A 23,483-nucleotide genomic window follows, 5' to 3' on the forward strand; every position below is an offset into this window, starting at 1 on the left:
AGATGTCCTACAGTATGTCAAGTTGCCTGTGGTGCCACAGGCTGAGTGCAAAACCAGCTATGAGTCCCGCTCAGGCAACTACAGTGTCACCGAGAACATGTTCTGTGCTGGCTATTATGAAGGTGGTAAGGACACATGCCTTGGAGACAGTGGTGGAGCCTTTGCCATCTTTGATGACTTGAATCAGCACTGGGTAGCCCAAGGCCTGGTATCCTGGGGAGGCCCTGAAGAGTGTGGCAGCAAGCAAGTCTATGGTGTCTACACAAAAGTTGCCAACTATGTGGACTGGGTTTGGGAGCAGATGGGCTCCCCGCAGGGCCTGGGGAAGCTCCAGGTGGAGCGGTGAGCGGATTCCTAACCTCAGAGCCTGTCTGTACCCTGGCCCAGCCCAGGGGAGGCTGCAGCACACTCTTCCAACCGCACACTCCATGTTATTGACCAGATCACAGGGGATGGCACACACTGACCTACTGGGGAGCCCATTCTCCCAAGACAGCCCCTGGGACCCTGAAAAGGCAGTGTTGTGGTAGAAGGAAAAGGCTCTAGGCAAGAGACCTGCATCTGTGACCTCAGCCAAGTTCTCTCCCCTCCCAGCACCTCACTCTCCCTAGTCATGTAATGAGGAAGCTGGACTAGAAAGCCTCTGGGCCAATCCAAGCATTCCTCTCCTGCCTGGGCCTTACACCAGTGGTATTGTGCACCCCAATCACTTACCAAATCTATTGGTCCCATGATTGGCACAACTGAGTTTGAATCCAATGATCAGAAATATCTCCCTACTTTGAACTAAACTTTGCAACCCTCTATTTCTCCAGATATTCCCTCTAGGGGAATTAATTCTATCCCTTCTGCTTAAAAAGTACCAGTCAGGATTGGGGAGACATGGACCACAACCTGGTATCCCTTCTCTTTTAGGCTAATTCCTCAGGAAACTTTTATCTCTGGGATTTGGTCCCCAAAAGTTTCTTGCACTCCAAGTTCTCTCCTTTAGGTTATTAAGGGAACTTCAAAAGACAAAGAGTAACCTCAAAGGTTTATGTTGATTAGGGGAGAAAAGCAGCAGTGAAGTCTGCTCAACCCTCTTAAATTCCTACTGCTGATTAAGATGCATAATTTGGGCCCATTCGCCTTTATCAAATGCCAGCTGACATCACAGGGCATCTCACCTGCTACTTGAGACAAGCGTGACGTCTTCCCCCAGCTTTGACATGTATCATCTGAAAAGACAACCTGAACCCCAGTGCCACTGATTACTTGGGACAAGAGAAGCCCCACACTGCCTCCCGCTATACTCTAGACAGCAACCTGGAAGAAAGGGTGGGATCAGGAGAGCAGGAGTTGCTCAGATCTCACAAGGCTGCCCAGCACCCATGGTGTGTGGGAAAATTAGAGAGTGCACCTGAAAGTGTGTTCTAAGAGGTTCACACCCTGATTTCCAGAGGCCAGAGGTCAAGGCAAGACAAGATCCATGTGCTAAAAGCAAGGAAAAGAAGTTCCAGTCCCACATCTAACTGGCTTTACAATCTTTTGACAAACTATTTTCCCTCCCTGAGTCTCCATTTCCCTGTCTATAAAAGGAAAGCCTTGGAACTCCTCCAAGTCCTTCTGACTGTGGGGTGGCTCCACCCATGGCCAACAGCTCCTCCTGTTGATGGTCCTGATGGTCCTGTATCTGCCCTGAGACTCCGAGAAGGACATCCAGAGAAGCCCTTAAGCAGGATTCCAAGAGAATATACCAGCAAGTGTCCACACTCCAATTGGCTCATCAAAACACAGTACACTCCTATGTCGATGGTGCATGTAGATGTTATGTTTTATATATTTTGTATCACATGCTTCACTGCTCTGTACGGGGCCTCTGCACTGTTTCTCCTATCAGGGGTCTAAAGAGGAAATAAACCCTCTGTGAATAACCAGCAGCTTTGCTGCTTCTCCTAGTGATTTACCACTAACTTAACGAGTGAATATGGGGGCTGAAGATACAAGAGGCAACAAGGATGTGGTTGGTTAGAGACATTAACAGACATCTGGAACAACAGCAAAAGTTTATGGAGGGTGGAGACCAGGATTTGGTTTGGCTGTGGTTGAAGAGTTTCTGAGCAAGCCAGCTGGCATTTAAGCAGGCACGAATAAATAGTGAATTTCAAAGCCGGGAGAGCGGAGTTAGGGTCAGAGTTGAAATTTACTGGCCTTGAGATGATACAGACGCCATGGGGCAGATTGCTTCAGATGTTGGAAATCTGCAGAAAAGAAAGGAGAGTCACGGAGTTTTCAAGGCAAACACCAGCACCAAAGGCATGAAGAGAAGCCTTCAGAAACAGGTAGATCCCAAAAGAGAGATCATAGACATAATAGGAATAGTGGTTTAGGAGGCAGGAAGGACAGTAATCAAGAGGCATGAACTAGTCAGCAGCCTTTGACACCACTTGACAGTCCAGTGAATGATTCTTGCTGGTGTCTGGGGCAAACAGTAAATCATTGACAAAAGAGATTGAAAATACATCAGTGTCAATAGAAAACATCCATGTTTCATGGAGAAAGAGACCCAATATCATTAAAATGTGTTATCATCTAAAGTGATTTTCAGACTAGTGCAATCTTTATCAACATACTAATGATATTTTTCACAGAAGTAGAAAAAGACACTGCTAAAATGTACATGGAGCCATAAAAAACCCCAAATAACCAAGGCAATGTTGAGTCAAAAGAATAAAGCAGGAGGTATAATGCTACCCAGCTTTACAATGTATCATCAAATTATAGTAAATTAAGAAATGTGGGGGCCCGGCGTGATGATGTAGTGATTAGGGTCCTCACCTTGCATGCACCGAGATCCCATACGGATACCAGTTCTAGTCCTGGCAGTCCCACTTCCCATCCAGCTCTCTGCTTATGGCCTGGAAAAGCAGTCGGGGATGACCCAAAGCCTTAGGTCTTGCACCTGCGTGGGAGACCTGTAGGAGGTCCTGGCTCCTGGCTTCAGATTGGCTCAGCTCCGGCCATTATAGTCACTTGGGGAGTGGACCATCGGATGGAGGATCTTCCTCTCTGTATTTCCTCCTCTGTATATCCACCTTTCTAATAAAAATAAATAATAAATCTTTAAAAAAAAAAGATGTGACACTGGCATAAATAGATAAATGGACCAGAGGTACATAATAGGGATTCTAAGAGTTAAGTCATGCATCTATAGCTAAGTCTTTGACAAAAATGCTAAAGACATGCACTGGGAAGTGTTTTTTCAATAAATGGTGCTAGGAAAATTTAATACCATATGTAGAAAAATGAAAGTATACCCATACCTCTCAGCATGTCCAAAATAAGCACTAAATGGATCAAAGAACTAGATTTAGGGCCTTAAACTAGATTTAAGCACTAAATGGATCAAAGAACCAGATTTAGGAACTGAAAATGTGACACTACTAGAAGAAAACGTAGATGGCACACTTCAGGCCATTGAAACAGGCAAGCAAGGTTTTTTATTTTTTCTTTAATTCAACCCCTAAAGCACAGGAAGCAGAAACAAATATAAACAGATGAAATGTCATCAAACTGAAGAGTTTTGCACAGTAAAGGAAGCCATCAAGATTGTTAAATGATAGCTTACAGAAAAGAAAATTGTAAGCTACACGTCTGACAGGAGGTAAGATCCAGAAAATATATGGAACTCAAACAACTGAATATAAAAAAATCCACCTTAAAAAGTATAATAGAAAAAAATGGATAATAGAGTGCCTGGTGCAATGGCTCAATAGTTTAATCCTCCACCTCCAAGTGCCAGAATCCCATATGAGCGTTGGTTCATGCCCTAGCTGCTCTACTTTCCATCTAGCTCCCTGCTTGTGGCCTGAGAAAACAACAGAGGCTGGCCCAAGTCCTTGGGACTCTCCACCCATGTGGGAGATACAGAAGTTGTTCCTGGCTCCTGGATTCAGATTGGCTCAGCTCCAGCCATTGTGGCCATTTAAGGGAGTGAACCAGTGGATGAAAGATCTTTCTGTCTCTCCTTCTCTCTGAAATCTTCCTTTCCAATAAAAATGCATCCTTTTTTTTTTAAAGGTAATAGATCTAAACATACTTCACAAAGGAAAACAAACAAATGTCCAACAGGTCCAGAAAAAAAAAAAAAACATTAGTTATCAGGGAACTACAACTGAAAATTAGAATGAGATGTCATCTCTCTCAATTTGCATTGGCTATTATCAAAATATAAGAAATAGCAGGTGTTGCTGAGATATGGAGAAAAGGGAGCTCTAGCAAACTTCTTGCGAGAATGAAAATTAGCACAGATACTGTGAATTCAGAAGTTACTTGAAAATCTCAAACTAGAATTGCTATGCGACCCAGCAATAACAGTACTGAGTGCTTATGCAAAACAACATTAATCTGTGAAAGAGACCGCTGCCCTTCCAGTATATTGCAGCATTACTTACAACAGCCAAGACGCCAAAACAACTGAAGTAGTTTCCCACCACTGCTAAGCAGATAAAGAAAGTTGGGCACAGGAACTTTATTCACCCATTCAAAAGGGCAAAATCTAGCAAGAACATAGATGAAACTGGAGGCCACTGTGTTAAGTGAAATAAACCAAGCGTAGTAAGACAAGCATCTTACAACTTCACTTACATGGAGTCTTTAGGCATTGATCTCATAATCTTCATAGAAGGTGAAAGTACTATGACACAGAGAAGGGTAAGGAGAGGAGATGGAAAAAGGCTTACGAATGAGTAGCGAGTAAGAAGTTCTGAGTTCCATTGTACAGTAGAGTGACACTAGTACCATATACTTCTCTTTAAATGGAAAAATAAACCAGAAGGTAGGACTTTAGAAATTTTTGCTATAAAGAAATATCAAATATTTGAAAAGATAGAATTATTATCCCTGATGGGAAATTATGCAATGTACACATGTATAAAACATCCACATAGTACTCCATACATAGGTACAGCTTTGACATACTTATCCATTAAAATAAAAAAAAATCTGTAGGAGTTGAGTATTTGGCATAGGAGTGAGACATTGCCACTCAGGACAAACACATCCCTTTACCAGGATTGCTTGAATCTGAGTCCTGGCTCCACTCTTCAATCCAGCTTCCTGCTATTTCACACTCTGGAAAGCAGTAGGTGGGTCCAGTAGCTCAGTAGTGGGTCCAGGCTATTCGCATAAGAAATCCAAATTGAGTTCCCAACTCCCAGTTTTGACATGACCCAGTCCTGACTGTTGTGGCCACTCCAAAGTGAAACACAAACAGCAGATGTAAGTTACCTGCTCTCTCTCTCTCTCTCTCTCTCTCTCTCATTACACTCCTGCCTCTACCTCTACCCTTCCCATTCTGCCTGAGAAGGGCTTCTATTTATTTCCCAGGAAGCGAGACACAGTCCTTGCATCCTTCCTGCTCCATGGTTTACAGTAACAATATTATATGCCCAGTTATGCAAGTTTTCATTCCTGCATACCTACAAACTTCTATTCTTATACTAGTTCCCAGCTCTTCAAATGAAAACCTGAATTTCCATACCTTGGTCTCTGCTTTGTTCTTTCAAAAGTCAAATCTGCTTTTCCTTCACCTAAAATAATAGATGTTCTACCTTCAATGGTTGCAGAACTCCAGAGTAAAGAACATTCCTGTCTGATGAAAAAAATGCATCAGACAGAGCTTCAAAAATAGCATCTCCCTTGATATGTAAATATTACTATCGAAGTTCCACTTATGGCCCCAGACCCATTCTATTTTCATGTTAAATTGTAGGTCTATTAAATACTCAAATGTCTGCTATATTTCCAGTTTTATTCATTGTCTGACACTTTCTTCTTCCAAATTCACCTCTAAAGGTGAGAAAAACTATGAGAACTCAATGTCTGCTCCCCTTTGGAGAAGGGGAGACTGTGGAATGAATGGAAAGCAGGGAAGTGGAAACTTATGGTTAGGATAAGAAGGTTTGGCTTTGTTTTAGAGGCATAGAAGGAAAATACAGGAGAGGGATGAAAAACTTCCAAGGTCAAGAGTTTAAAAGTGAGACAATCCAGAGCATATAATCAGTTCTGAAGAGAAGAATGTATATATACAGCAGGAGGAGATGGTGAAGAGAATAGTCTTACAAATTCCCTCCCAGTGGGCTCTGAGCATCTACTTACTGGGAACAGAGGTAGCACATTAATTTTAGCAACTGGCCAAGAGCAAGTGGAAAGAGGCAGGGAGATCCTGAAGAAGTTGGCAAGGTTGCAGCATGTTCTTCTGCGATTTGCTCCAGTCCGATGATACCCACTGAAGTGGCAGGTGATTGCCTGGATCCAGGAGTTCAGAGAATGATTGCACCATTCTCTGGCACTGACCTAAGAGTCAGTGGTGCTGGCCAGAGCAGGAAAAGTCTCAGAGCTGGAAATTAAGAGAGGCAACCTAATACTCTTTGCCACCACTAACTTATGGGATAAATTCAGTAAGCCAGGTTTCTTTTGTAAGTCTTGGGTTCTTTCACTATGTAATGGGAAGGTAGATGAACTAGGGGATCGAAGCTGGGGGTGGAATGGGAGCTAAGTTACACAATACTCTTCCTGGGAACTGACCCAGGTCTCTTCATTGAAAATTGCAGTCCGTCATAGGATATAGGACTGAAAGTAGCATGAAGTAAGAAGTGCTCTTAACTGGAACCAGGAGACATGTAATCCTGCTCAGGCCACAAGCACATCCTGAGAAGGATGTAATGGGTGATTTGCTTGGATTGTTTCCTTGTGATGTGTCTCTACCTGCTACCCCAAGTCCATGGGAAACAGTGGACTGATGGTCACCTGTGTGGGTCTTCAGTCCCACAGAATTCAAGGGAAGGCTTCTAGACAAAAAAAAATTTCTAGATAGAACCTGAAGAATTTTAATTGGTCAAAATGCTTTCATTTGCAAGTAGCAGAAACTCAACATGCACAGCTTCAGGAGCATAACTAAAAAGACTTTATCAAAGGGCTTCTGGTAAGGTTATATCAAAGATCTCAAATATCAGGACATAATGTCTTGCTTTTGCTGTCATCTCGGGGTCCACATTCTTTAGGTTAGTATCGTTCTCCTCGGTGGACCCTCTGTAAACTACCCAGCCAGATCTGAGATTGCAGTCAATAGCTTAGCAACCCAGCAGAGCAACTTTCCCTTTCCCCATTATGTTTAGCAAATTCCCAAGCACATTCTCACTGGGCTAACTAAGGTCACATTCCCAACTCTGAGCCACTGCTGTGAACATTCCTACCACTGAAACACATTCCTAGCCTTGAAATAAGAGGTGAGGTCAGGTCAGCTTGGCCTGCACAGACTAACTATAGGAAAATAACTGTAGACACTAAGGCAAAATTAAGGTGCTATTGATGGGGAGCTGGCACCTTAACTTTTTTGGGGTTTTTTTTTTATTGGCTTCTTTTTGATCATCAAAGTTGCCTTTCATCTTTGCAGTGACAATAGCTTTTTAGAATATTTCTTGCACTAATTTCTTTTTTTTAATATATTTTTATTTTGAATTAGGTACAATTTCGCGTAGATTGGGATTCCCCCAACTCCCAACTCCCATCAGATTTTTCCCATTTTGTTACAATACTGTAGTCCTTCATAAGGAATCATAATTCTATCAGTCTCTTATTTAAGTGTACCCTGACATTGTTGGTACAGACAATGTCAGACATTCCAACATCCCATTGTCTACACGTGCCCAACAGTTTCATTAGGATTCCATCTTTTGTCTGGATGCAGGGATGCATGTTCTGTTATACCCCCAGGTCTGTATATGATACACCCCAGTACTCCATCACTATACATCACCATAAGTGAGAAGCCATGAAACAAGGTCAACAACTGGTATGAGTTAGAACAGCCACAACAACAACATCAAGAACAAATTACAGTACCATGAAAAAAAGAGTGCCACTGAGTAACCAACACTTGAGTGACAAAAAAGGGAAGACAGAAGTCTCTTAGGAAAAATGATGCCATCGTATAATTCATGAGTCCATGATGAATTCAACTAGAGAAAAGAGATTATTTGGAATGAACCACACTGAAATTAAAAAGACATCGAAACACATGGGATACAATCAAAAGCAAACAAACAATCAAAAAACAGTATGGATTGGACTATTAGAGTTACATTTTCCATGTTGGTTTCCTTATATAAGAGAGAATATATGGTATTTGTTCTTATGTGATTGACTCATTTCACTGAGCATAATGGTCTCTAGTTGGGACCACCTGGTTGTAAATAGAATAATTTCATTCTTCTTAATAGGTGAATAATATTTCATGGAGTAGATGTACCACAGTTTCTTTAACCACTCTTCCTTGGACACACATCTGGATTATTTCCATGTCTTTGCTATTGTAGATTGTGCTGCTGCAAATATAGGATTACAGATCCCCTTCTCACATGTATATTTCACCTCTCTTAGTTATATTCCTAGGAGCAGGATAGCTGGGTCATATAGCAGGTTTATTTGCAATTTTCCAAGCACTCTCCATACTGATTTCCACAGTGGTTGTACTAGCCTACACTCCCATCAGCAGTGAAGGAGGGTGCCTTTCTCCCCACATCCACTCCAGCAGGTGTTGTTAGTAACCCAGGTTCTTATCTCCTACAGAGATAAGAATTCTTTTTTTTTTTTTAAGATTTATTTTTATTATTTTTTATTGGAAAGGCGGATATACAGAGAGGAGAGACAGAGAGGAAGATCTTCCGTCCGATGATTCACTCCCCAAGTGAGCCGCAACGGGCCGATACTATGCCGATCCGAAGCCAGGAGCCTCTTCCGGGTCTCCCACGCGGGTGCAGGGTCCCAAAGCTTTGGGCCGTCCTCAACTGCTTTCCCAGGCCACAGGCAGGGAGCTGGAAGGGAAGCGGGGCTGCCGGGATTAGAACCGGTGCCCATATGGGATCCCGGGCGTGCAAGGCGAGGACTTAACCACTTGCGCCACCGCGCCGGGCCCCAGAGATAAGAATTCTAAGCAGAGGCAGAGCACATGGCCAGACCACAGTCAATCTGAAGCCAGGAACTGGGAGCTTCTGGGCCTCTCATACTGATGCAGCGTCCCAAGAACTTGGACCATCCTCTATTGCTTTTCCAGTTCATAAGAGTCAGATTGGAAGTAGAGCAGCTAGGACACAAAAGACCACACAAAAGGGGTACTGGCACTTGTAGGCAAAGAATTAACCAACTGAACCATTTGTGTCAGCCCTCCAAAGAACAGTATTTATTTTAAAATGAGAGTGATTAGATATTCACAGATTATGGTGGGCTGTAAAATAAGGAGAAATATCTCCTTGTGAGTAAACCAAGGGTTGCTTAAATACTAAGAAACAGAGAGATTGCCTGAATATCACCCCCAGTCATGATCAGGGGAAAAGCAGGGCTCTCCTACATTCACAACCTCCTTTATGGGACTGGGGTTGAGGAAGCTTAAATGAACAAGCAAACAGAGTGGGCTATTTTATGGCACCTCCATGTGGAGTTTAATATGCATGTGGCCGTCATGATGGTGTCACCTTCCTGGTCCTAGGAAGATGGGTGTTTTAGATTTATGGGCAAAGAGATCTCATTATGCTGCTGCTAAGCTGGCAAGAATTCCAGATCATCTAGGCCTAACTAGCTGCCTGCCGATTCATGCCATATCACTTACTAGAAAGGGCAATGGACACTGGGAGATGAAATATTACAGATGTTTTTACCAGGGTGATGGGTAATAAACTGGAAACCTGGCGAGGAGCCAGTTGTGTGATCTTTCCCTCCCTCCCTTGGATGCAGTGTGTGGTCTTCCCAAGTTCTCCCGGACACTGATGGCCAGGATCTTTAATGGACGCCCAGCTCAGAAGGGTACAACACCCTGGGTCGCCATGCTGTCACATGTGAATGAACAGCCCTTCTGTGTGGGCTCCCTGCTAGGTAAGGAAAAGGTGGATGGGTTGGGAAATCCAAGCTGGGGTTGGAGTGGGAATTAGGGGACACAACACTTTTGCTGGGGAGTGACCCAAGTTTCTTCATTAAAAATCACTGTCCATCGTAGGATCTGACACTGAGAGTACTATAGAGAGAAAGCTGTCTTAACTGGAAGCAACAGACACGTGAGGTTGCTCAGGCCACACACTCTGAATCCTGGGAGTGTTGGCACAGAGAAGGACTACGTCAGAGGGGGTAGATTCTCCCACCTGAATGACAGCACAGGACACTGAAATGTGGCCCTGAAGCAGTATGCCCGAGGACTGTGAAACAGCCCTGAAACAGTGTACCTGAGGGCTGTGAGATTCAGAAAAACTCATCCCTGAAACAGTGTGCCCAAGCATTGTGAGAACCAGGAAATCTTGTCCCAGGAAAGCAAGAAAAGGAAGGTTCACAAGGCCTTCAGGGTCCTTCTTAGGAATTTGGGTCTCATCCTCAATGCTATGGCAGCTTTATAAACACCTACTGAAAAGTTCTTTCCAGAGCTTAAACAAATTTAAGGAATTTAATGAGGTGGTTATTATAAGAGTGAAGGAGAGAAGCCATTAGTTGCAAAATGAGAACAGGGCAGGAGGATGAAAATAAGGAAGCAGATTCGAAAGTGAGGGAAGCTCTGCTTTTGATTGCAGTGGGAGCAAACACGGAGGATTGGATGGATATCCCTCCAACATTCTGATTTGGATGAGCTAAGGCCAGGTCTAGACCTGAACCCTTCATAAGAAAAGTCCTGGGTGGCTTCACCTCCAAGTGGGCAGCTCCTAGGCCATTAGACACACCTCTCACTCAGCCTCATCCTCCTCCAGATCAGTTAGTGTGGACAGCATCTTGGAGAGGTAGCAACCAGGAATATGTGAAAGGGCTACTGGAATACATGAAACCTTAGCCCGTGAAGAACTGATCCTACTATGGCCACAAGTACACGGAAGAGTGCTCTCACTCAATAGGGCCTCCCAAAGATGCCAGGAGCAGTGAGAGGAAGATATGGGTAGCCAGATAAGGCTGAGGGGGGTGCAGGGTACAGAGGGTAGGGAGAGGACTAAGAGAGAGAAGGGGCAGAGCAATCAACAAGGAGTCAGGGACAAAGACAGAGCTGGGCACATAGCAAGATAGAAGACCAAAAGAAAGACAGTGAACAACCTGAGAGATTCAGAAAATGACAGCAGCTTCTAAATTATTGAAGAAAGAGAACAAAAGAGAATAATGTAACAGGCAGAGAAAAGCTGGTAAGAGATGTCTCAGAGAGAAGAGAGGCTCAGGCAGGAGGGAGGGAAAAACCAGAGGGAAGCTTCAGAGAAAAGGAGGAAAATGCAGCCAGAGCCAAGCAGGGACCAATGCTTCCCCAGATGCTCATGATGCTGCTAGAGACCCTGGGAAACAAGTGGGTCAGTGCCTAGCACTGTAAGAACCCTATTTTTCTCAAACCTTGAGTTTGTTAAATTCTAGAAGTTTCTACATGCATGTTTATTTATTTCCTGTTTGTTCACTGTGGCTTAGATTTGGACCAGGTTTGAGAGATGTTTAAAGTTCATCTTTCTGCCCTCAGTCAAGCTACAATCTCCCTTGCACCTGGCCCTCCCCACAGTTCTCTTGGCCTACAATCTCTTTCCTTCTGTGATTCAGTCAAAAGGTTGAGGAGTAGAGGAAAGTGAACTAGGAAGAAAGCTGAAGAACAGAGGAAGGTGAGACATGGGCTGGACAGAGCTGGGACAGAAGCTACATCTCAGGACTGACCATTGTATGTCCCAGGGTTTATCTAGACAACCCAGAGCTCTGCCCTGGGCCAGTTTCCTATCCTGGGTACTTTAGCCCACCTGATCCACCTGGAAATGTCTGACTGAAAGATCATGCCCTGGCCAGAGATCAAAATGTCTCAATGGGCAAGAGTTGCCATGGAACTCTCTAGAATCTGGGGGCCAGAGTACACAGTTCTTAAAGGACCAAGGATCCTGGCAACTTGCTCCAGAAAAGCATCCATGCCCTTAACTCTCAACTATGACCTGATGGCCCACACCACCACCTCTCAAAACCTAGAGTCTATTTTTCATCTACACTAGTCTTGGGTATGCCTGTGGGCTCAGCTACTTATGGTCTTGTCTGTCACTCTCCCAAGGGATGAACAAGAAGTCTGACCCTCTATGAAACACATGGCAGAAAACTTCCTGGCCAAGGGCAGAAGGCAACAGAGACACAATCATGCACTGTGCATACCAACAGGAATCCTGGGGTCTGCCCTTGCCCTTTCTCTAATCTACTAGAGAACCTTGGTTCTGTCTGCTTTTTTCCAGGCCTTAGGGTTCACTTCTATAAATAGGAGCTGGTTCCCATTACTCCTGGCAGCAGAGCAACCTGGGAAAATATTCAGAGCACACTGGTACCTGGACCCTGCAAATGTAGGCAGGCATGCATTCTAATTTCTTCTTGGTTTTTTTTGGTTTTTGGTTTTTTTTTTTTAGTCCTCCAGGGATTTGCAAGATACAACCAATGCAGCTCACTATTGATCATGTTGTTCAGGACATCTCAAGCTTTGATGGTCACGTGGACTACTTGGGGAAACTATGAAAGTGTGCATTCTGGCCTAGTGGGGCTGAAGCAGGGCCTAATAGCTTGCTTTTCCCAGATGCTCTGGGTGATGCTGATGCAACTGGCCCAGGGACCACACTAGCCAGGCCTGCAACACCCATGGCTTCAAGGAGACCTGACACCCTCTTTCAAACCTTCAGTCCTGGCCCAGGATTGGATGGGAAGTTTTACTGCTTGTCTTCTGATTAGAATCACTTAAGTATCAGACTTGAGCCATGAAATGTAATGACCACTTGCAGCATCTTGGGCCAGTTGGGGGATCCTGAGCTGGAGGCAGGATAGAGAAAGAGCAAGGCAAGGCAGTATACACGTGCGCTCTGTTCTCCAGGCTCCAGCTGGATTGTGACAGCCGCTCACTGCCTCCACCAGCCACTTGATCCAGATGACCCAACCTTGCACAACACAGACCTGATCAGCCCTTCAGACTTCAAAATCATCATGGGTGAGTGAAGGGTATGCTAATTCCTGAGGACAGTGGTGATTCTGAACCACCATTCCCAAGGCATGTCTGCTCACTCACTTGTTCACTCACCCACTTATCAGAGCAGGACACCTGGGCCAAAGATTCAGGAATCCAGAGTCAAATTCAAGCTTCTGGTAGTAGGGCTCTGGGCAAGTCACTGAAATCTAGGTTTCAGTTTCTACAAGGGGCCCAGTCTAGATCATTTCCGTAGTGCTTTCAGGCCCTCTGAATTCATGGTTCCTAACAAATCACTTATGTACCTCTCAGACCTCCCCAGCCCCTTTATAAAGTCAAGATCACAGCTGATTCAGCTCAATGCAACACGATATTTAGTCACTAATACTGTGCCCAGACCAAAGGACACAGTATAACGAAGTCATAGTTTCCTCCTACAAGGAGCTTGTAGTCTCACAAAGACATGAGATTTAAGTATTGCATTTCCTATGTAAAGCAGGAAGATCCAAAAGAAACAAGCAAAGGAAAGTAGCAGAATATGACCCAAGTGGGGCCCTACCACCCACATAAGAGGCCTGGGAGACCCAGGCTCCTGACTTCAGCCTGGCTGAGCTCTGGATGTTGTGGCTACTTGAAGAGGGAATTAACAGATAGAAACTGGGTTTCTCTCTGTCTCTCTCATTACATTATATAGAGAGAAAGGGATGGGGAACGCACCATAAGAATTCACAGGGAAAGATTTCATCCTTCATCATGGAAGAGACCTAGCACTGAATGGGGACAATATGAATGAGGCAACAGGCATATGAAGGATTATCCTAAGATGATGGGATCAGCTCATAAAGAACAGTAACTAACAGTGCAAGTTGAGCCACTGCCTACAGCACCTACATTGCATATTGATGTCAGTTCCACTTCTCATTATGCTTCCTGCTTATGCGCCCAGTAAAGCAGTAGGAGATAGTGTAAGTACTTAAGCCCCTGCACTAATGTGAGAGAGCCAGATGAAGCTATTGCTTCCTGGCTGTAGCCTGGTTCGAGTCTCAGCCCTTACAGCCATTTGGGGAATTAACCAGTGCATAGAAGACCTCTTTCTGTGTTTCTCTCATCTTTCCCCCTCTTTCTATAACTCCACCTTTCTGATAAAATGAAATTTAAAAACAAAAGAAAGAACAGCTGGGAATCTGTGAGAATATGTAGGGAATGGTAGGTTAGATGGGATGGCTGGGAAGAGCTGGGCAAAGGACAATGAGAGGATTGAGGGAAGACACCTAGGCTGGAGAGAACCAGGCACTAATAAACAGCAACGTAGGGTCTGATGCCATGTGTACCTTCTCCTTGCCCAGGCAAGCACTGGAGGCTCCGGTCAGATGAAAACGAACAGCAACTCAAGGTCAAACGCATCATCCTCCATCCCCACTATAAACCCAATACGTTTGAGAATGATGTGGCTCTAGTGGAGCTACTGGAGAGCCCGACGCTGAATGACTTTGTGATGCCCATATGTCTGCCTGAGGAGCCCCAGCAGGAAGGTACCTCCTCTTCTCCCTAACCCTCCCCAGATCCTGCCTCTGCCGAACAGCTGGTGCATCAGCAGGGAGTCTTCTTCAGCAGTGGGAAAACTTGGATGCCAGATGGGTCAGCTGACAGCATCTGCATGATTCCCCCAGCTGCCTGCCTGCAACTGCTAAGTTGGAACTGGTTCCCAGGTGGGAAAAATAGTGGCAGGCATGTGGCAAACAGGCAGGCCTAAGAGTCCTCAAAGAAAGCAAGAATCAGCTTAGTTACTAAGAGAATCGAATAGAGGGTGCTGAAGAACTGGGCAAGTTAAAGGGGAAAGCTGAGACAACAAAGATAATACCTTCAGGAAGAAAGCGTTATCTCTAGGTCTCAAGCAGCAAAAGTAAGGGGCGGGGGCTACAGAAGCAAAAAGCTTGGGAAAAAAATGCCCTTTGGAGCCGGATGTAGGTTTCTATAAAGCAGTTGAAGTACTAACACAAATATTTGCAGTCAGCTGCCCCTCCTAACATGAGAAATCTCTGTAGGGGTGAGGTCAACAGCAAGTCTCCAGTTCTTCCTGAAAACGCCCTTTGCTGTCAGGAAACCAATGAGTAGAGCAGAACTTTCAGTTCAGAGTCTCATTCCCAGGGTCCCAAAGCAGAGCAGAAGGCCAAGGCTGAAGCTGAGGAATAATAGCTTCCTAAGCAGCACAGGTGCAAATCTCACTGCCGTGATTTCCTATTTGGGTGATCTTGAGGAAGTCATTGAACATCTTTATGCCTGCATCACTTATCTCTAAACTGGAAACACTTTCCCGTGGGGCTGTTATCCCTTGTGATATTTAAATGGGATAATGCAAGAGGCTTTCCAAAAGTTCAAGGAATATTGTGTATTTCCTTTTCAATTCCTTTTCCCCTAAACATTATGGCATACTCTTGTATATTGAAATGTATTCAACAAAAAAAAAAAGCTCATTTGATAGGAATTGGCTTCTTCTGAATTCTAAATTCATAGTTCACTTCCTTTATGTATGTATTTAAGGAAAAGGCAAGTTGGCTGGGCTGGAATCTGAGAAGTGTCCAGGAGAAGTGAGCCAATGGGAAAGGCACAGAGAAAGCTGCTCTGACTCATTCACTGCATGCTATGTGCATCACACTGATTAACTTACTAACTACTCAAGAAAGTCTTGCAAGTAATACTCTAGCCTCATGTTAAAGATGAGCAAACCAAGGTTCAGCAAAGCAAATGACTCAAGATAGAGCTTATAGGAAACAGATCTAAGGATAGAGATCAAGTTTTCTGATTTGAAACCCAATGCTGTTTTAAGGATCCATACTGGTTTTTCAGCTAAGAAAATAATTGCTCTATCAGCCCTCCATGTGTTTCCATATTGTCCCTATATTTGCCAACTTCATAAATTTCTGGAGGGTCAGAACTGGAAGGGATATTAGAGAATACCAAGACCAATCTGTTCTGTTCAATTTTGTAGATAGGGAAAGTGAGTTTTACAATTAAGGAGAGAGGGAAAGACTGGCTCACAACAGTTTTTGACATGTCCGGACCCTTTATTTATTTACAGTTATTCCTTGAACCCCCACTATAACTACTACTTTACAGGCATAAAGATACAGCAGTGAACAGGATGGTGAGCTCACGACTCTCATGCAGCCCATATGCCATGCTAATCTGTGGGTGGAAGAGAACAGGCAACAAAAGAAATAATGCAGACCATACGCTATGGAAGCCAGCCCTCCTCCGTTCTGTTCTAGGATGCCACCAGCCCAGCAGCCTCTCCTATCTTCCTGCCCACTTTATATCCTTTCTCTGAGGGGAAATTCAACACTCCTTCCACAGGGAGAGGACACAGGTGCTGCCAGCTGCATTTTTCTGAAGGTCCCTCCGACAGCCTCTCCATCCTCACAGTGTCTTTTGTCCTCCAGGAGAAATGGTCCTCGTCAGTGGCTGGGGGAAGCAGTTCTTGCAAAGGTTCCCGGAGACCCTGATGGAGGTGAAGTTCAAGTTCTTCCCTATGGAGAAGTGACATTTAAACCTTAACACTGGACATTCCTGCTCCACAATGTCCCCTTAAGGGATTGGAGAATCGGCCAATGGAAGGGAGGGGTGACAAGGAAAACCCTGGGACTTAGACTCACCCTCAAAGTGTAACTGGCCTTTGAACCCCAAAAAGTTTGATTTTCTTGTTCCATATGTCCTGGGTTATAGTTACAAAACACCACTCAATATTCCTGGTAGCTTATTAGAGCCTACACTCATGAAAATTATCCCAGGAAACAGCAGTTTTGGACACCCAAAAGGCTCATGATTCATGTATTGACCAAACTATACAAGAATGGGTCAATCTCTTGAGAACCACAGTCCCAGCAGGAATGAACTTGACTATTGCATTTAGAAGTTCAAATTCCTATTGTTTCAGAAAATAACACTGATCTCAGCATACGGAGGCATGACTCTATGTCCTGACCCCTGCCAATTTACTCTAGATGACCCGAAAAAATTCATTTTGCCTTTCTAGATCATGATATATGAGCTTCACCTGCAAAGTTGGGACAACAGTCAATGTCCCCAGATAGCTGCCTGGTTCTCATGCCACCTGGTTCTGCGATGTTGCTAGTTTCTAAATCCTTCAACACATGTTATCTTAATATGCCCTAAAATTCAATTCTTGCCATAGCCACTCACCCTTCCTTCCTGAACTTCAGGTGTTTCCTTGGTGTCTCCATGTGCCAGACACTGCACTAGTTGTTGGGTATGCAGAGAGAGTGGGAAGATAGATTAGATGCTTGGCCTCCTTGGACTTGAAATCAGGTAGGACAAGTGGAATTTAGTGATGAGTGTAACAAAGGAGATGAAAGAGAAGTGTGGGATGCTCAAGACTGTGTTGGGGAACTTGATCTTGTCTTCTGGGTTCTAGAGGGTTTCCCAAAGGCAGTAACACTTGAATGATATCTGAGCAGTAAGAAGAGGTTGGTTGTTGCTCAATGGTTTGCTGAAGTCATCTCCTCATGCCCAGCCTGGCCTGGCTTCTACTCCTTATTCAACAAGGGAAGGTCATAGCCCAAGGAGGGTCAGCATGGCCCTTGGTTCCCTCCTAACAAGGGTCAGCAGAAGTTGGAATCCAGGGTATAAGGCCCCAGTTATCATTGGTTGGGCTAAATGAAACATGTATATGTCCTCTTTTTATTACAGGCACCTTCTCCAAGCATTTACCTTCATGCCGAATCAAGGCCACTAACTCTTACACAACCTTACTTATATGGAACAATTTATTGCCTAAATTTAAAAGCTCCTGAGTACTGGCTATTCTGCAAACAATGTAAGACAGAAAGGGACCAGAATATGGAGCCAGTGCCACACTCATACTTTAGTAAAGGGGAACACACAAGTGAAAGCTTGCTGCAAAGCAAACACAGAGAGCCCCCAAGCACCCGGTTTTCACACAGTGTGTTGCATTTATGGCGCTTGCTGTTTACTCCCTTTGGGCATGAACGCATGTGACTACAATGTCAAATTGTGTGCCCACCATACTTCATAAGGAAACAGAATCTCACAGTGCTGAAAATCGAGTATTCAGCTGCAGACCTGCATCTCATAGCACCAGGACCTCTCAATAGGGGTTGGGGAAACAGACACAGAGCCTTGGTTTCCTGCATATTTTTATATTGGAAATACCACAAATGCTAGGTAAGGACTGGCATTTCCATTTATAGATGAGGGCTCAGAGGCCCAGTGAGGACAAGTCATTTGTCTTGGGTCACACAGCACATTTGCAATGGAGACTGTGCTAGGTCCTCCACGGAGTAATGCCTTTATCTGTATCCTAGGGCAGTTTCTAGGACCAAGTCAAAGGTAAGATAGACCACAGCTAAGTGTGGGGCAAGGAGAGCCAGCTTCAGGACCACCAGAGCAACAGGGGATGCTCAGCCAGGCACAGGGATCATTACTTCCCTATATTCCAGGTTGAAATCCCAATCGTCAACCACCACATCTGCCAAGAAGCCTATGCCCAGATAAATAAGAAGGTGACCAGGGACATGATCTGTGCAGGGGAGAAGGAAGGTGAGTCCATGGGTTGCAAGGGTGGGACACACTGACACACCACGCCAGCTATACTTGGTATGGTCAGCAGTGGAAGGTTGATTGGCATGGAGATGGGGAGGAAGACAGACCAAGAAAGGTCATGAAGAGGACTGTCAATGGATTCCCATCCTTCCCTTCCCAGACCCCACTTATCTCTAAAATGGAAGAGGTCCTAAAGCAGAACTTTCTCAAGTCGCTTTGGGGCGCTGAGGAACCGAGTTGTGGCAAATGATCTGTGTGCCCTCTAGTGCCTACATCTCTTTACTACAAGTCTGATGTGGGTGGAATGAGCCCCCTACATTTGTGCTGGGCTGGCAAAGGGGTCATTTAATGTTGATATCTATCTATCTTTTTAATCTAGGGGGAAAGGATGCCTGTACAGGTGACTCTGGAGGCCCCATGGTGACCTTGGATAAAGAAAAAGGCCAGTGGTACCTGGTGGGCACGGTGTCCTGGGGTGAGGGCTGTGGGAAGAAGGATCGTTATGGAGTGTATTCCTACATCTACCACAACAAGGGCTGGATCCAGAAGGTCACACGTGTGAGAAATTGAGCAGGCCCACACCACCGGATGTGACTGTTCAACATCAGAGGATAACTTCCTGATGCAAGTGACCATTCTTTCTGTGTTCTTCATGTTCTCCTCTCCCCCTTCAACCCACCCAGTACTGGGCAATAAAGGGAACACCTCTGCTCCCTTCTCTTGCTCTTTAAAGAGGCAGAAGAGGACAGTGGTTAGACCCAAGGCTGAACATAGGCTCTAGTGCCTACACGGCGACCTATGTGACCTCACCTCTTTGAATCTCAGTTTCTCCATTTATCTATAACGGGTAAATGCCACCCTTTGCCTACCTCCCAGAAATCTGATGAGGACTAAATTAATCAATACATGCAGAGCACTCACACAGTGCATAGAATAAATGAAGTGTTCCATAAATGTGACTTAGCAGCAGTGGAATGTGTCTATGAATGGGCGAAAGTTATCTTGTAAAGTCCTGCCTGGTCCTTAGGGTGACTTGGTGGTACTTCTTTCCCTTAAGCTTTGCCCTTCCCACATGCTCTGCACTTCTCGGCCACTATGCAGTTTGACTGAGTCCAATCCTTGCCCTTCTCAGCAAAGAAGAGGATGTTCTTAGTCCTTGGCTTCTCCCATAGCAGCACAGTTAGGAGCATGAATCAGATACCAAATTGCAAGAGTGCTTGAGGAAAGCAGAGGATGGAGAACAGCAGGGAAGGTAACTTGGGAAGTTGGACACCTAGTTCCAGAAACAGCTGTGCCCCCTGTCTCCCTAGTCTCATCCTGGAGCTTTCACAGCTCTGACTCACTGCATAAGGAGCCCATCTTCTCTCCAACGACAAGTCATCACAAGGCAAACATTGTGTTAGGTTCAAAGAGATTCAGTGCAGTCACAATGTTATAGCTGCCCTCAGCACTGATTCCAGCCACCATACCTGGTATACCTGTTCTCCCAGGACATAGCCCAACAGAAGGACCAACCAGGGGAATCTTCCTTGCTCCTAAGCAAATACCCACCCTGGGACACAGCCTTTCTTGGGAACCTAAGCTGCACAGGTGGGTCCTGGCAGACTGCACTTCAGGGCCTGGTACTCTGCCTCCTTACATCCATAATTAACTCCAGGCAGCCAATAACTCTGACCTTCATTACCATGTAAGATTATGAATGTTTCCCAAGCAGAATGCATCTTTCATCCAAGAGTTCCCTCCCATCTTAGGAAGCTTCCCCTCCAGAGCAACGAGATAGAAGATCTTAAATGGGCAGGATCCCCAAATGCCTTGAGTCCCATCAGATTTGATCATTATGAAGGGCTTTAGGTCTTGATAAGCTTTCAGCTGCTGAAGCTTCCTGAGTCTCTCACTGAAAGAAGATAATGCAAAAGGAAAAGGAACCTACAGACAGGAAGCCCTAGACTAGCCACCCAGGCCATCCAAAGCCTGCCTGCAGTCATTTGTGATCAAGTCCGTCTACCTCTCTGTGCTTAGCTGTAGACCAGGGAAGGGAGGATGTCCATGTGGTCCAGATTCAACAGACACTCAGCAACCAAGCTGGAGCTCTGTTTCCAATGCCAAATAATTGTGATGCAAACGTTTGCAATTGCCCAAAGCAATTGCCCCTTCTACTGCCAGGCATGGTTGCCCTGCATGCCCCAAGTCTATGCTGATGGCTACAGGTACATATGAAGATACAGAGAGCATGATTCATGCCTCCCAACAGCTCCTTGTGCAAGGTGTGACACAGGCATACATGACTACCTTGTAACAGAATCACCCCCACAGGCTGCTGTGGAGGGAGAAGGAAGGCTATTCTGCCACGAGGTATTGCAAGTTGAACACCAGGAAGGCACCAGGAGGAGATGATTGAAGAGGATACACAGTTCCAAAGCTAGTACAGAGAGGAGTCCTCCACATAGAGGGAGAAGGAAAGTCCACACCCACTTTGGCTTTCCTCACGTTCTACGACTCCTCACACATACAAAAAAGGACAAACAAAAACCAGTCAACCATTATTCCAAAACCAGAGTTCATATCTAAATGAGGTTTTCATCTTAAACCAGTTAACTAAACAGGACTACAGCATTCTCAGGAGGTGTGCACAGATAGCATCTTCTGGATGGACCTACTTTATTTTGTTTATTCCTCAGCTTCAACTTCATCCTTAGTATGGAAAAAAAAATGGCTATGTGGCCATGAGCCTCATTCTTAATTCAAAGGCATGCGGTAAAGGTCCTAGTTCTTCCATTGCTGCCATGGTCCCAGGACACCGACTCTCTCACAGTCTGAGAAGCAGAGCACCAGAGCACCCATGATGACTGCTTTATTCTTGAATATTTGTAGGAATGAGGATCTCACTATTTCCAAATATGGCCCATTCCAAGTTTAAGACGTGCTACTCTCTAAAGAGGTTCTCTCTCCTGTACGACCAAAACAAACCTCCCTAGTATGTGGCCTGTAATACTGAAGCAATGATTTTATACCATGAGTGATGTTATTAGCAATAATAATCATGCCCAGATCTCATTAGCAGCTCAAGTTGTTGTTCTTATGGGAAACTACACATTTGGTCTAATAAACATCTGCCTTGAGTCAAAGCTCCTTGTTTGGCTTCTGTGTTTCTCATGCACTGATGATTCTGGTGAGTTGCTTTCATTTTTTCAACATCGGCCCTATTTGATCAGGATCATTGTACAAAGAGAGAGAGAGAGACTGACTATGTGGGAAAATCAGCCCAAGGCATGTTATGTTTTTCGAGTCAGTTCTGTTTATATATCCTGTCCTATTGTCCCTGTAAACCATCAAGATGCTCCACAGTGCCAACATCATAGCATCCAAATTTCATTTCTTCATTGCCAAACACTCTTAGAAGAGAAAAAATTTGCCAGATCCTTACACATTGAATGTTTGATTCAGAAAATAATGGTCCCATATTGATGAATTGGCTTGTTCTGAGTTGGAGTCTGTACTTTCCTTTTGCCATGAGTTAATCTAATACACTGAGAATGGGAGTACAGGAATCAAAGAAACACCACGACCAAGAAGTTCTGCAGCTAAGAGGCAAGCAAAAGTTGAAGAGGGAAAACCCAGACGCCTCCTAGGGCACAGTAGTAGCAGTCATGGCCAAGAACAGGTCTTGAAACCAGGAAACTGATTTGGTGCCACATAGGCTGCACCTTGTCCACTTTTTCCATCTGTAAACTGCAAGGCAGCATCTGCCCTGACCCTGTCTGAAGTCATTAAATCAGATGAACCAGCAGATGAGAAAAAAACTTATGACACTGTAAAAATTCAAATGATAAAAGTTCTGTAAGAAATAATGATCATGAACATTTTAATCATTTGCTATTTGAGTGATATAGCACTAAACTCTTCAAAACAATTTATTTATTTTTGTTGGGAAGGCTATTCACAGAGAGAGAGAGAGAGAGAGACAAAAAGATCTTCCATCTGCTGGTCCACTCTCCAAGAGGCTACAATGGCCAAAACTGAACCAATCTGAAGCTAGGAATTTCTTGCGAGTCTCCCACATGGGTGCAGGATTTCAAGGACTGAGCTATCATTGCTTTCCCAGACCACAATCAGGGAACCGAAAGGGAAGTAGAATAGCTGGAAAGTAAAACCGCACTCATATGGGATTCTGGCACTTGGAGGTGAAGGAATGGCCAATCAAGCCAATCAGTACTGCTCTCTACTATTACCTTCATAACAGCCCATGATAAATAGACTGTTATTACTTCTATTTTACAGGTGAGAAATTGAAGTATAGTGATCCAATCTAAAAGCAGCAATGCAGCAGCAGCCATGAGCACACCTACCTGCTAAATCGTGTCTTCTTTGCTAGCTTATTTTCTATTACTAAAACAAAATGCCGAAGGCCGGGTGCTTTGTAAGGAAAAGAGATTTAGTTAGTTCATAGCTCTTGGGACTCAAGGGCTTGACACCAGCAATGACTTGCCTTTAGTGAGGACCTAGTGGCAGATGGCCCTACGTTAGGGGCATATGTGTGAATGAGAGATCAGGTACAATAGCAAGTCAGAACATATGGTGTCCCTGAGAGCCACCTTAATCCCTTCTACGGGCGGCACCCCCAGGGACCTCACAGTCTCCCACTAGGCTCTGCCTCTTACAGGTCCCCCACCTCTTAATATTGTCACATGAGAGTCCAAGCTTCCAACAAAAACCTGTGGGGAACACATTTACCCTATGTTCAGACAATAGTCATTTCTAATTGTCACTATCCAATAACAATAACAAAGGCTCCTTGAAGAAAATGGCTGGTTCTAGGATGAGGGCAGGAAATTTGCAAAATGAGCCTAAGGTATCTTGTATTTCCAACAATAAGGAAGTACTCAAAGAACCTCAAAGAAAATTGGGTCCATATCAAGGAAACTTAGGGGACAATTATAAGAGC

At 44.6% G+C, this 23,483-nt stretch overlaps 1 protein-coding gene across 1 annotated transcript in view; it reads left to right on the forward strand.

Moving 5' to 3' along the window:
* MASP1 (MBL associated serine protease 1) overlaps window positions 1-19,111 on the forward strand; it is a 68,567-nt gene extending 49,456 nt beyond the window's left edge. Inside the window, exons 10-15 of the mRNA XM_041002747.1 lie at window positions 9,772-9,909; window positions 12,872-12,985; window positions 14,308-14,493; window positions 16,402-16,469; window positions 18,439-18,538; window positions 18,921-19,111. Coding sequence (XP_040858681.1) covers window positions 9,772-9,909; window positions 12,872-12,985; window positions 14,308-14,493; window positions 16,402-16,469; window positions 18,439-18,538; window positions 18,921-19,111 — 797 coding nt within the window. The remainder of the gene's footprint in view (window positions 1-9,771; window positions 9,910-12,871; window positions 12,986-14,307; window positions 14,494-16,401; window positions 16,470-18,438; window positions 18,539-18,920) is intronic.
* Window positions 19,112-23,483: the final 4,372 nt, after the last annotated feature.

This window comes from Ochotona curzoniae, unplaced genomic scaffold, assembly GCF_017591425.1.
Source record: "Ochotona curzoniae isolate NIBS_2020 unplaced genomic scaffold, NIBS_Ocur_1.0 scaffold_2587, whole genome shotgun sequence".
Taxonomy (NCBI): domain Eukaryota; kingdom Metazoa; phylum Chordata; class Mammalia; order Lagomorpha; family Ochotonidae; genus Ochotona; species Ochotona curzoniae.